The sequence below is a fragment of the Pelophylax lessonae genome, assembly GCF_965119305.1.
Source record: "Pelophylax lessonae genome assembly, chromosome: 6".
In the NCBI taxonomy this organism is placed as follows: Eukaryota; Metazoa; Chordata; class Amphibia; order Anura; family Ranidae; genus Pelophylax; species Pelophylax lessonae.
The window spans coordinates 88,269,512-88,284,317 of NC_138773.1; the positions used below are offsets into that span (position 1 = coordinate 88,269,512).

The 14,806-nt window shown below is 42.1% G+C and overlaps 1 protein-coding gene across 2 annotated transcripts; it reads left to right on the plus strand.

Moving 5' to 3' along the window:
- The first annotated feature begins 2,436 nt into the window (after positions 1-2,436).
- Positions 2,437-11,600, plus strand: PSMG3 (proteasome assembly chaperone 3). 2 transcript variants are annotated; one of them, XM_082260139.1, is made up of 3 exons: positions 2,437-2,524; positions 6,368-6,590; positions 11,318-11,600. In XM_082260139.1, exons 1-3 carry the CDS (start codon positions 2,520-2,522, stop codon positions 11,468-11,470), a joined length of 381 nt encoding a protein of 126 aa, XP_082116265.1. In that variant the 5' UTR covers positions 2,437-2,519; the 3' UTR covers positions 11,471-11,600. The 2 variants fall into 2 exon arrangements, with proteins under 2 accessions (XP_082116265.1, XP_082116266.1); XM_082260140.1 differs by lacking the exon at positions 2,437-2,524 and adding an exon at positions 2,582-2,605.
- Positions 11,601-14,806: the final 3,206 nt, after the last annotated feature.

The window sequence follows — 14,806 nt, forward strand, 5'->3', positions numbered from 1 at the left end:
TGGATATCATACAATAATTCCATAAACATATACCACATACACTGCATATATCTTTTGAGCAGAATATGCTTATACAATAGTTTACCATTTGCCAATAAAAAAAAAAAAAATATGTCCCCGGATTTAATTTTAAAAATCTGGTCTCCTTAGATTAGGGCCTTAATGGCACTGCAGCAGGCCTGGCAGAACATAATGCCTTTTCATGGACTTTAAGAACCCCTTTAACACTTTTTCAAGTGCTTTGGCGCTAAAAAAAAAAGCTCCTGAAAAGCTCAAGAAAACCTATTCCCATTAAAATTAATGAATGCTTTCACACTGAGGCGGTGCGTTGGCAGTCTGGTGAAAGAAATTCTGCAAGCAACATCATGAAGCATGTTTGGAGAGCTAAAAAAAAGCGCCTCATAAACGCTCTTCTAAATGAATGGGAAGCGCCTGAACAGGAATAGGTTTTCGTATGCTTTTCAGGCGCTTTTTTAGCACCAAAGCACTTGAAAAGTGCCTCAGTGTGAAAGGGGTCTTAGTGATATCGCATAAGTTCAAGCCCTTTCACGCTGAGATGTTTCTAAACTGCCAGTAAAACACTGATTGCTTTTTTAGACACTTTTGAAGATTTTTTTAGGCGCTTGCTATTCATTTCACTGAAGAGGGGCATTTTTGAGGCCTTTTTTTTAGCGCTCCAATCATGCACCAAAGATGCTGCTTGCATAATTCTTTTTTCACCGCCCCCCAGCGCACCACCTCAGTGTGAAAGCATTCATTGATTTTATTGGGAATAGGTTTTTGTGAGATTCTCAGGAGCTTTTATTTGTAGCGCCAAAGTGCTTGAAAAGCACCTCAGTGTGAAAGGGGTCTTCCTGTGTCACATGAGTGTTCATGGGGACTTAAGCTGGCCATACACTAGCCGAAATATCGGCAAACTCATTTTCGAAAAACGAAAAATCGGCCGTGAGAGCAGACGATCGTGCCACCATGTAATGATCGAATTTCGAACGATAAATCGCTCATTGGACATAAATGAATCCGTTTTTCGTTCAGTTTGTCACATATGCCTAGTGCAAACCAGTGTTAATTTCGTCGACTAAAACCGACTAAAACGTTTTCATAGACTAAATTAACACAATTTTAGTCGACTAAAATACGACTAAAACTAAAACAATTCAGATGACTAAAATACGACTAAAACTAAAATGGCATTTTAGGCTTAAGACTAAAATACGACTAAAACTTAAATGGCATTTTAGTCAAAAGACTATAACTAAAACTAAATCGAAATTTGCTGCCAAAAGTAACACTGGTGCATGCTGAAAGCTTAATACCACCATAAATAATAACATATTCGATTTTTCACTCCAGGACCAGCAGTATATATAATGAGTTTGGAAATTGTAGAGAAATGCTTAAATAATGCATTACAAATTACAATTGAACTACACCCATTCGATTATAGATGACTAAAATGAGTTTTGTTGGACTGTTTTGTTGGAATGTTGGACGTTTTAGTCGACTAAAATGTACTGGAGTTTTAGTCGACTAAATGCGACTAAAACTAAAACACTTGCAGAAGACTAAAATGGGACTAAAACTAAAATGCCATTTAAGGCCCCTTTCACACAGGCGGACTGTTCAGATCGGCCTGTCCGTTTTGTTGGCGGATCTGAACGGTCCCCCCATGCATTCCTATGGGGCATCGGATGTCAGCGGAGACATGTCCGCTGACATCCGATCCGATCCGTCAAATCTGGACGGATGGAAACCCTATTTTCCATCCGTCCAGCGGATCGGATGGGATGGGATCGGGTGAGAACGGACTGACGGTCCGTTGACATCCGATTTCCCCCATAGAGATGCATGGGGAACTGTCAGCTGTGTCTCCGCACACAGCGCGGAGACACAGCTGTCATCCTCCTGCTCAGCGGGGGATCGGCGGATCAATCCCCCGCTGAGAAAAACGGACTCCATCCAACGGACGGAGTGTGTGAAAGAGCCCTTAGTCCTAAGACTAAAACTAAATTGAAATTTGCTGCCAAAATTAACACTGGTGCAAACAGGTCAGCCGAGAAACACATTAACCTTTCAATTTATCATTCGTTTATCATTCGTTCGGCGTATTTCAAAACTGTTCCTTCGATTTTTCGGCTCTGAAAAGTTAAAAACAATTTTCTATTTGTGCCCATTAACTGGACGAAAAACGATCGGACCAAATGACAGATTTTTGAACGATCTTTCGGCTAGTGTATGGCCAGCATTAGACTATAAATAAGCTCTTTGAGTGCAGGGACTGATGGCAATAAACATGTATGAAACGTGCTGTGTTATATACTGTAAATAGTAAATACCTGTAATAAAAAAAATAGGTAAATCTACCAGCAGGTGGCGCTGGTACGTTTCTTTCCCCTGTCCACGCTGTTCTGTACAATGTTTGTTACTACTAATAAAGTTGGAGGTTGTCAGCGCAGAGCCTGCTGGGAGTTGTAGTTATCTGTCTCTCAGTTCGTCCTGTGTTGGAGGGGAAGCTGTGAATGAGGTGAGTTCATCGGAGGCTGAGGAGGGTGGGTGCAGAGGAGAGCAGCAGGTGATGAGTTTACACCTTAGCCAGACTTATCAGGTACACAATTAGTGTAGGCCTCAGGCCTGGCTGGAGTGTTTAGAGCACATGGCTGTGTTTATTGTATGGAATAGGAAGGCTTTCCATTTTCAACTCAGGCTGAGTATCTCCTCTTCCTTGCTGGGATTTGTAGTTCCTTAAAGAGGATCTGTTCCTCTTGCGTGTATAACTTGTGCTGATCACTTCTCATAGATCCCATCCCATCCCAGACAGGCTGTTCTATTAGTAGTGAGCTCTGTCTGCCATTTCTAGACATTGTGTATACAAGTATAGCCGGTGTTCTGTCAGAATAGCGCTACCTATCAGATTCTGCTACCGGAAATGACGTACGGACTAGAACAACTTACTGCGCATGCGCCATGCGCTCCAACATGGCCGCTATGCGTTCCAATCGGTTTCCTAATGTGACAGAACACAAAGCGGCAGCGGACATCTTCTTACACCCACGCAAGTTCTGAATTTTACATTTATTTTAGCAGTAAACTCACCTTATATACTAAAAGAGACTATTCCACCGCGACCGAGTGAAATAGTCTATTTCACTATATAATCAGTTTGTCGCTGAGCGGTGTGGGGTGTACCAAGATGGCCGTCGCCACCTTCTACCTGCAGGTTTCGTGCTATATTTACTAATAATAGAAATGTAATACTGTGATTCAGTATATAAGGTGAGTTTACTGCTAAAATAAATGTAAAATTCAGAACTTGCGTGGGTCTAAGAAGATGTCCGCCTCTGCTTCGTGTTTTGTCGCAGTAGGAAACCTATTGGAACACATAGTGGCCATGTTGGGGCGCATGTGAAGTAAGTTGTTCTAGTCCGTATGTCACTTCCGGTAGCAGAATCTGATAGGTAGGTATTCTGACAGAATGCCGGACTTGCACAATTCTGGATAAAACAAGATTCATGTTTTTTTTGCTTAAAATAAAGATCACGATTCTCACAAACTTTTTTTTTTTTTTTTAAAGATTTACAATCCTTGAACATTAGTTTATTAAACAAGATGGCAATAAAATACGACATAATGCTCTTTGATTCAATCAAATTTAAAGAAGTGTAATTTTAAAAAATGTAACGTGTAAAGAAATAAGAAAAAAATTCCATTGTTATATTAGGGTCTTTTTTTTTTTTATAGTACTCGCCGATACCAATTACCGATACCTACTTCAGCTGTCAGCAATGGTACAGATTTAATTTTGCGCTTTTTTTTTTTCTAATGTGAATCCATAAATATATGTTAAAGATGTAAAAATATTAATGAACAAAGCAAACAAAAAAAACAATTTAATTAATAGTTTATAAAATAGAAGTAAATGAAAAAAAAAATCATCAGGAAAATAATAAATGAAAAAGGAGAAGAAGGAGTTAATAGGGCTGATTAGAGTACATTTAGGGTTAATAAGGGGTAAACAAGAGAAATTTAATAAATAAAATATATATTTTTTTTTTTACTTGGCAAGGTTGCTTTAAACTGACCTCATTTGCAGACTGAAGTTCATCCCTTTGATCTGTAAATGAACAGAAAGATACAATGTTTCTTTTTATCTCTGTTTCAGCGCTGAGCAATGTTGCTGATAAACACTGCCAGCTGCTTTTTTTTTTTTTTTTTTTTTTTTTTTATACACAGCTGTGTGCAGGGAACTGCTTTGCACTTGTTACATGAATTGTGGAAATGCTGGCTTAAGATCGGGTTGTGGGTTGAATCGAGATTGTGATCTTTTAACAATTAATCGTGCGGCTCTAACCTGCACCATTCACATATAGAGATGTAGATCCCTCAAATAATGTAAGGTCCCAAGGAATATACCCTGTACCCTTTATACATAGCTATGGGGGCCGTTCATATTGCTGTGCTGCATGTAAACATCACTTTCGGGGCCTGTTGTCAGCAGCCAGTATGGCCGGGTATGAAGTTAACGCACCACAATCTGCGTTCCTTTAGAGGAGTTCCAGTCGTTTTTGTGTTTATTAAATGTCAGCAGCTACAGAAAGTGTAACTGCTGACTTTTAATAAACACACACTCACCTGTCCCATGATCCAGTGATGTGGCCGGCCTAAACCCTAGATTCTCTCCCTCTCCTCTCCTCGGCGCCTGCTTTATAACTGTGGGCACCTGGCTGTCACAGCATGCTCTGCACATGTGCGAGTCGTGATGCTCCTCTGAATGGTCTGGGCAATGTTCTTGGACCTGTGATCCACCCCAGAAGATTGCAAGGAGGGAGGGGGAGATAAAAACTTCCGCTCAGATCGCCTAAGCGGTCCAAGCAGAAGTGGATACCTGTCAAAACTAGGTACCCGCTCCCCCCCCAAAAAAATGACATGCCATGTTCCTATTGGGAGCATCTCACCAAAAATTATATTTTTGTTGCAGGGGATGCCAGAAATCTGACTTGTATTTTAGTTCAGACTTCTGGGAAAATCAGTGAGCCAAACACACAAGCAGGAAATTATGTTTCTGGGGGTGTGGTCAGTATACATTCTGTGTACAGAACAGCTCCAGGTAGCCATATTGCATTGCATTTTCATAAAATTACAACAGCTGCAGATTGAAAAGGAAAGGTAGTTTTAAGAACATTCAATCACAATATGATTTGTGTCGCAATTGTATACGCTATATTGGTTTTTCTTTATTTGCTATTTTTTCTTTCCAAGAAAATGGAGTTACCTTTTAAAACGGAGCTTCCTCTTGTGAGTGGAGCTCCTGCTTTAATTGGAGGGCAGGTGGGAGATCATGGGTGTTTTATCATTAGCAGCCTAGTCGGGGCATGTGTATGTGCAGCTGCGGACCAGGAAATGCCTCACTGCCTATGATTGGTGGTGTGCAGTGTTGGCTTCCTGGCGGGATTGCTCAGATGGGTTGGGAGTAGGATCCATACACGCCTGAGCCCATGCCTATTCCTGATGTCTCATTAAGAGGACCTGTCACCAAAAAATGCATCACATAGGGGACTTTCTGTCCCATATATGATTAAAAAAAAAGTTTAGTATTTAAAAAAAAAAAAAGTGTAAAAAATGTAAGTTCCATTCTAGAATTTTAAATCCTCCACCAACAAAACAAATGTTTGAGCCCTGCCCCCACATACACGCACATATATACTGTACATAAATGCAAGTGTTTGGGGGCACCTACGCATGAAATCACCAGATTTTTGATCTTTTTTTCAAGATAAAAATAAAAAAAATAAAAAACCCAGTGGTTATCAAATACCACCAAAATAAAGCTCCATTTGTAAGATTTGTAATAACAAAATTATATAAATTTAGTCTGGGTACAGCATTGCATGACCACACAATTACACAATTACCAATTACAACTATTTTTACTGGGCTGCCTAATGCCCCAAACCCACTAAAAAAGTGCATGTCCTGTTTTCTTGGCCCTTAGCACCTTCTATGTCAAAGGCTGCCATCTTGCCATCCAGTCTGAGCTCACAGAATGATAACAAATAAAAGGGAAGAGAGCTGTGACTCTAAATTCTGTGTCGGGAAGATGGCACCACTGTAAACACTGTCAGGGTTCATGACTTTACATGTAAGATCCTATTCTGAAACATTATTTTATATTCTGAATAGGATACCATTATTTGGACAATAGTACTTGCTTATATTTGATTGCATAACTGAAAATGTACACAATTTCAATGTTGCCATGTTTGCCAGGTGCAGTGTGCTTGCATAATGTGCATCATATTTAGTACAGCACACTCAAGTGGCTCCAGCAAGCCCTGAAATTAATATTGTTTTCCTTTGTTGTCATGAATAGGGTGGACATGGAAGGGCAGCCTGTGGTGACCTCCAAGCAAGCTGAAGAGGTGATTAATGGGTGTTCTACCCAAGTGGTCTGCTCTGCCTTCACAGATCACATTCTGGTTGTGGTGACACAGTATGGGAAGTTTGGCACACTGGTTTCTGTCACTCCTAGCACGGTAGCCGGAGACTTGGGCAAACCCACCCTTACCACCAAAGTCCTTCTAGGATGTGATGAGGTAAGAATGACATTTTCTATCTTTTTCTTCTGAAGGGACGAGGCATAGTCTCAGTGGCTAGCACTTCTACCTTGCAACACTGGAGTCCTCCAGTCAAATCCTGACCAGGACACTATCTGTTCTTTCTCCCTGTGCTTGCTTAAGTTTCCTCTTTTCCGGCTTTCTTCTAAACTCTTACAATACTGTTAGATTAACTGGCTATTGTGTAAATTGGCCGTAATATGTGCATACAGCCTTATATGGCTGACCCTGGTAACACTCCCTTGCATACGCATTTCAGGCCTGAAGTCACAAAAAAATTAGAGTTCCAAAATTAGAAGTGCGCCAAAGATCATAACTCAGTGATGACAATAGGGAAGGGAAGGTAAAAGTACATTTGTAATTTACAGCTTTTTCTTAAAAGTTGGCATTCTGCATAGTATGCATGTGGGCTATGATTCTCCAAGCAACAGTCCTTAGATTAAAGATCAGCCCTTACGTTTTGAGTAGATGCTGCAAGGGTGAAAGGTCTCCTGGCTACCATTTGGGGACTAGTTCAGGGCACCAGTGCATTCTCAACACTTTTCACTTCCTTCTGACATTACAGCTGGGCTTCACTCTCTCTAGGAGCCACTTGGGATCCCCTTGCTGGACTATCAACTTTTAGGTGGGCTGACCTTTTTTTACCTCAGGATTGTAATATGTAGAGGCAGAGCCTTGCTTGGATGTGGGACTGTGCAACCTGGCTTTGCATATAGAACACGAGGTTTTCCTACACCATGCCCAAAAGCAAAAGAGGATCTGTTTATGGAGGACTGACCCTTGAAAAGCAAATTTATGACATAAAAAGTGAAGGCACCTAGAGATGCCTGAACATACCTTTACCCGCCTCTAATTTCTGCTGTTATGCTCTCTGCCAAAACTCCCTACCTTAAACACATTTATACTGACCGGTAAGGCACCCCCATTATAGTGAGGGAGCAAGCAAGCTTTGTCACTATCGGGAAGTAATGCACTCATAGATACCTCCACTTCATACCCGACATCAGTTTATTTTTCCTTTTATGTCTGGACCATGTTCTGAAATATGAAATCATATACCGTATTAAACTTAAAAGAAAAAAAAAAAAAAAACAGAACAAAAGCTACAGTATCTCACAAAAGTGAGTACACCCCTCACATTTTTTTTAAATTATTTTATTTTATCTTTTCATGTGACAACACTTTGCTACAATGTAAAGTAGTTAGTGTACAGCTTGCATAACAGTGTACATTTGCTGTCCCCTCAAAATAACTCAACACACAGCCATTAATGTCTAAACTGCTGGCAACAAAAGTGAGTACTCCCCTAAGTGAAAATGTCCAAATTGGGCCCAAAGTGTTAGTATTTTGTGTGGCCACCATTATTTTCCAGCACTCCCTTAACCCTCTTGGGCATGGAGTTCACCAGAGCTTCACAGGTTGCCACTGGAGTCCTCTTCCACTCCTCCATGACAACATGACGGAGCTGGTGGATGTTGGAGACCTTGCGCTCCTTCACCTTCCATTTGAGGATGCCCCACAGATGCTCAATAGGGTTTAGGTCTGGAGACATGCTTGGCCAGTCCATCACCTTTACCCTCAGCTTCTTTAGCAAGGCAGTGGTCGTCTTGGAGGTGTGTTTGTGGTCGTTATCATGTTGGAATACTGCCCTGCTGATCAGTCCCCAAAGGGAGGGGATCATGCTCTGTTTCAGTGTGTCACAGTACATGTTGGCATTCATGGTTCCCTCAATGAACAGTAGCTCCCCAGTGCCGGCAGCACTCATGCAACCCCAGACCATGACACTCCCACCACCATGCTTGACTGTAAGCAAGACACACTTGTCTTTGTACTCCTCTCCTGGTTGCCGCCACGGACCCATGACACTATCTGAACCAAATAAGTTTATCTTGGTCTCATCAGACCACAGGACATGGTTCCAGTAATCCATGTCCTTAGTCTGCTTGTCTTCAGCAAACTGTTTGCGGGCTTTCTCGTGCATCATCTTTAGAAGAGGCTTCCTTCTGGGACAACAGCCATGCAGACCAATTTGATGCAGTGTGCGGTGTATGGTCTGAGCACTGACAGGCTGACCACCCCTTCAATCTCTGCAGCAATACTGGCAGCACTCATATGTCTATTTCCCAATGACAACCTCTGGATATGACACTGAGCATGTGCACTCAACCATGCCTTTTCTGAGTGGAACCTGTCCTGTTAACCCGCTGTATGGTCTTGGCTACTGTGCTGCAACTCAGTTTCAGGGTCTTGGCAATCTTCTTATAGCCTAGGCCATCTTTATGTAGAGCAACAATTCTTTTTCAGATCCTCAGCGAGTTCTTTGCCATGAGATGCCATGTTGAACTTCCAGTGACCAGTATGAGAGAGTGAGAGCGAGAACACCAAATTTAACACACCTGCTCCTCATTCACACCTGAGACCTTGTAACACTAACGAGTCACATGACACCGGGGAGGGAAAATAATTGGGCTCAATTTGGACATTTTCACTTAGGGGTGTACCCACTTTTGTTGCCAGCGGTTTAGTCATTAATGGCTGTGTGTTAAGTTGTTTTAAGGGGACAGCGAATTTACACTGTTATGGAAGCTGTACACTCACTACTTTGCTACAATGTAAAGTGTCATTTCTTCAGTGTTGTCGCATGAAAAGATAAAATAAAATATTTACAAAAATGTGAGGGGTGTACTCACTTTTGTGAGATACTGCATGTGTGACACATTTCCCATACCAGCACAGTAGGCAAATCATGCTGCTATTTTGTGTTAATTGCCAGCCTTATGTAGGAAAATATCACCCAATACAGTACTATGTACCCTAAAAAGTAAAAATAGGTTTACCAGGCCTAGAGACCACATAGTCTCCTCACAATGGGGACTTCCATAGTCCACATATCCATGAAATTGGGGTTGGTTTTCTAAAGGCACTTTGCAACAACTAATCATAATCATGTGCAAGAAAAAAAAAACAGCCTTTTTGCTTGCATATGATTGGATGATAAAGGTCATTAGAGGCTCACCACATTTGTTAAGGTCTGGGGCAAATCCCCTTAAAATTGAACCATCTACTGTACAGCCGTTCCCCAGGTTACAAACAAGATAGGGACTGTAGGTTTGTTCTTAAGTCGACTGTGTTTGTAGGTCAGAACTGGTAAATTTTTTAAGTGTAGCCCCAACCAAAATAATAATTTTTAGTTTTTTGGATAGCATTGGAAATGTTACACCCCTGTACCATTTGTTTTGCTGTCTGTGCCCCTGTTCAGAAGATTTCACCTCACTTTCTATCCCTATGAAAATTGGATTTTGAAAATTTTGGGTTGTTGTGGAAACAATGATTGGTGATAAAGCTTCAGTGGAGACACCTTTTTCCCATGAGAACTCTTACAGGAGTGAATTTCCCTTCCTAGGGTTAGATTTTTCCTCACTTCCTATTGTCTCTTTCCATTTTGTAAGTCGGATGTTTGTAACCCTGGGGGCGCCTGTATTTGCTTTTAGTAAATCAACCTCAGTATGTTTTGGCCTGTTGTATTCCCTGTAGTGGGGAGAGTATAGGAGGTGAATATATGGAAATATCAACATCCAATTAATGACTGATTTCTTCAATTCCAATGTCCATTTGACATAGGGGCGCAGGGGCCCATATGCTGTAAACAGGCCACTTTTTCCAGTGTCTTTAGCTTCCAGGTGCTGCGTGCAGGCAGTCCTTTTAAGTCTATTAAGATGCAATGGCTGCATGGACACAGCCGACTTGTCCTAATGGTACAGATGTGCGGGAGGGTGAGCGGCCCCAAAATGCACATTGTCTGTGTTTAGAGCCACTCACCTGCATGCCTGTCACATTAGGATGAGCAGCTGTGCCCGGTCCGGGCTGTCACATTAGGATGAGCAGCTGTGCCCGGTCCGGGCTGTCACATTAGGATGAGCAGCTGTGCCCCGTCCGGGCTGTCACATTAGGATGAGCAGCTGTGCCCCGTCCGGGCTGTCACATTAGGATGAGCAGCTGTGTCTGGTCCGGACTGTCACATTAGGATGAGCAGCTGTGCCCGGTCCGGGCTGTCACATTAGGATGAGCAGCTGTGCCCGGTCCGGGCTGTCGCATTAGGATGAGCAGCTGTGCCCGGTCCGGGCTGTCGCATTAGGATGAGCAGCTGTGCCCCGTCCGGGCTGTCACATTAGGATGAGCAGCTGTGCCCGGTCCGGGCTGTCACATTAGGATGAGCAGCTGTGTCTGGTCCGGACTGTCACATTAGGATGAGCAGCTGTGCCCGGTCCGGGCTGTCACATTAGGATGAGCAGCTGTGCCCGGTCCGAGCTGTCACATTAGGATGAGCAGCTGTGCCCGGTCCGGGCTGTCACATTAGGATGAGCAGCTGTGCCCGGTCCGGACTGTCACATTAGGATGAGCAGCTGTGCCCGGTCCGGGCTGTCACATTAGGATGAGCAGCTGTGCCCGGTCCGGGCTGTCACATTAGGATGAGTAGCGTCTGTAAGAGGCTGGCGACGCAGGAAAAATTGTCCAGTTAACAGTATATGGACTTCAGCGCCCACGTGAACAAGGCCTAAGTCAGATACATTATGGGGGCTTTTATGTTACTAAAACTGGTTGATGTGAAGCAGCCTATAAGTTTTGTTCAGTTATGATAAGGAAGGTTTGAATGTGTCTGATGTACAAAGCCTTTTTAATCATTTTCTTTCTTTGTATTTCTCCAGCCTTTGGTTCACGTCTATGCCAAGAATTTGGTAAGCTTTGTATCTCAAGAGTCAAAGAACAAGCCGGTACTTCTAGGAATTGCACTAAAGGACAAAAGTCCGGACTGTATTACTGCACTGAAAGCTCTGATAAAGAGCTGCCAGGTTTGGTGATGGACTGAATACCTTTCCCGGGGTTCACCTGGAATAACGTTGCTGTAAATGATTATTAGATACATTTAGAATGTGTATATTGGATGTTGCAATAACTTTGTATTTCATGTATAATGTACATTTTATAAATGAGTTTTACTGCTTGAGCTCTGATTTTTCTTTGTGTTTTGTGAGCAAGAATTGTGTTTATAGCCTGAACAGTATGAACCCCCAACCTGCAACCATACAGCACCTCTGGGACCATAAAACATTGTAGGAGGTTTTGGGTTGTGCAGCCAACAATGACCAGTACTCAAGCAATCTTTGCGGTTTTATTTCATTAAACAATCAACCAAGATTTTTAGGATGTTGAAAAAGAGGATATCCTCTGTTTTTTTTTTTTTTTTTTTTTTTTAATAGCTGTCCTCTTCTTCTGCAAATGCTAGTTGCCTGGCTGCACTACTGATTCCCTGATTTGAAGAGCCACCAACTTGGAAAATTTTATGCATATTTCTGATTTTGTGTCTTCCATTGCTGTATGTTTTTCTGAGTTAGTGACTCTGCCAGCTTTTTTTTTTTTTTTTTTTAAAGGGCATCAGTAGCAGCCTTCTATAAGTACCTCATGTCAAAAGCACTTTAAACTTTTCCTGAGAGTAGTGTGGGCTCCCATTGCTGGCCTAGTTCTTAAAATGCTAGTTGCCTTGCTGTGATGCTGAACCTTTCTGGCTGGTCTGAGTCACAGACTGGAACAAGCATTCATATCAACAAAGTTAAAGAAAGGGTATAAATCCTTGTCTGCATCCTTCTTTTTTGGATCAGGTACTCCATCCTAAAGCCAGAGGGTTAGCATTTGCAGAATGAGAAGTCAGCACCGGCAGCCTCTTTGTTTTGTTTTTTTAGGCAAAGTTTCCTTTAAAGCTTACCTAAACTCCATGAAAATACATGTCATATATTGCAGCTTAACAGGCATGGTGGCTGCATTGCTTTTTTTTTTTTTTTTTCTTTTCATCTGGTGATCCTGCCAGTAACCCACTTCCTGTCCTAGGGTGATAGTGCTAACTCATTGTACTGTATGTAGGGAGTGAGGGGTATCCATAACGTTGGGGTATTTTTTTTTTTTTTTTTTCTGGTTGACAGGGACGTGACGCCCTGCTTGAAATAAAGGTTCAGAATACATTGGACTGCATAGAATTTCTGGCATGATCGACAGCTATTTCTTGCACTTACTGAACAGAAATAACAACAAATTCAATGTTAAGTCATTCAAAGCTGAACAACACCACTCTGGACCAAAGTCTCTCCTCCACTGTGGACACTCTGGTTGCCGGCAATAGAACCCAATCTCACTTGTGATCCCTAAGAGAATATTTTACACAAGATCCACACCCGAACCTTTAACTCTTCGAAGTGCCTTTATTTGACCATTAACAGCATGCAGGATTTCACCGTAATTGGCTTAATCGTAAGGTTGTCTCTTTGACAACACTTTTTCAATATTGTAACAAAACTGAGCAAATAATAGAAGTTCTTTACAGCATGACAGCAGGGACCAGGACTATTTCACTATATGTGTGGCTGCTTTACCAGCTGACTGTACAGTCAATCTGAGATCACATACCACTTCCATTGGGCTTAAATGTGTATTTCAGAGCAAAATAAGAAAAAAAAACATAAGCTGTACATCTCTGCAATACATGCACATCTCCCCATGTTGTATCTCTTTAACCACTTGACCTCCGGAAGGTTTTACCCCCTTCATGACCAGGGCATTTTTTTGCTATTCAGCACTATGTAACTTTAACTGGCAATTGCACGGTCATGCAACACTGTACTCAAAAAAACATTTTTTATAATTTTTTTTTTTTTTTTTTTTTCACAGAAATAGGGCTTTCTTTTGGTGGTGTTTGATCATCACTGGGTCTTTTTATTTTTTTATAAATGAAAAAAATAAATAAATTAAAACCAAAACAATGTTTTCTGTTATAAAACATATCCAATAAAAATATCTAATTTTTTCATAAATTAGGCCAAAATCTATTTTACTACATGTCTTTGGTTAAAAAATCCCAATAAGTGTATACAGTATTACCGTAATTGGTTTGTGTGAAAGGTATAGCATCTGCAAACTATGGTGTGTATATATACTGGAGTTTTTGCAGCTATAGACTCTATACTGTAATGGCGGTAATCAGCGACTTATTGTGTGACTGTGATGGGGTGGTGGGCAATCTGGCTCTAACAGACACTATCTGGGAGGGTCCCTAACTAGAAGGGTTGGGCTCCCTTCAGGTATATCTGCCCTACACCTGTCCATTTAAATGCATGTGCTTCCATTGTTGGAGACTCACAGAATTTAGAGTTAGGACCACAGAAAATGGGGTGCCTTGTCGGGGCTCTGTGGCTTACGCATGTATTTGCAGATGTGTGCAACTAAACCCCTGTTTTTAACGCATACTGTTAGACAGGTCGATTTTGTTGGTCGCAGACTGGTCGGTAAGGAGAGCTTGGAATCTTTTCGTGTCTTGTTACAGGTGTGGGCAGTAACCATTTGTTTGTGCTAGGGTCACTAACTAACATCGCTAGTAACACCAATACATTGATCAATGATATTACTGAACATTGACACTGTACTAATGACACTGGCTGGGAAGGGGTTGAAGTGATTGTAAAGTCTCGTTTTTCATTTCTTTTGAGTGGCCCGGATCCTCCTATTCTCGAGTTCTTCTTTGGCTCTCTTGGCCCCTCCCTCCTGTTGAGTGCCCGCACAGCAAGCAGCTTACTATGGGGGCACTATAGTTGAGCTTCTGCTCTGTGTGTTCATTCAGACACAGAGCCGCGGCCCGGCGCCGCCCCTTCTCTCTCCTGATTGGCTCACTGAATTTGATTGACAGCAGTGGCGGCCAATGGTGCCGCGCTGACCTCTCAATCAGGCCAATCCGGACGGAGAGTCTTGGGCACCCGAGACACTCCTGCAACATGGCTGGATAGAGAGGGGCTGAGTGGGGCTGCTGCAACACAGAAGGCTTTTTTTCTTAATGCATAAATACATTAGGATAAAAAAACCTTCTGACTTTACAACCACTTTAACATCTAGGGGCGATCAAGGGTTTAACTGTGTGTCTAACAACGTGTAATGTGTGCTGCTTTTACTATACTATCTGGATATTTTTTCTCCCTGCTTTGCAGAGAGAAGAAACAGCCAGATCTGTGTTCACAGTACACAGAGTGCTGTGTTTTTGTAAACACAGAACTCTGTCTGTGCTTGGCCAATCAGCTGAGTTCAGCCAAAATCATTGGCTGAAATCAGCAGCCAAACATGTGCTGTGTGCAATCACAGCACATGTCGGCAGTGGGGGT

Coding starts and splice junctions, on each gene's coding strand:
- PSMG3 (XM_082260139.1), top strand. Junction 6,591..11,317: donor TCCTTCTAGGATGTGATGAG/GTAAGAATGACA, acceptor GTATTTCTCCAG/CCTTTGGTTCACGTCTATGC.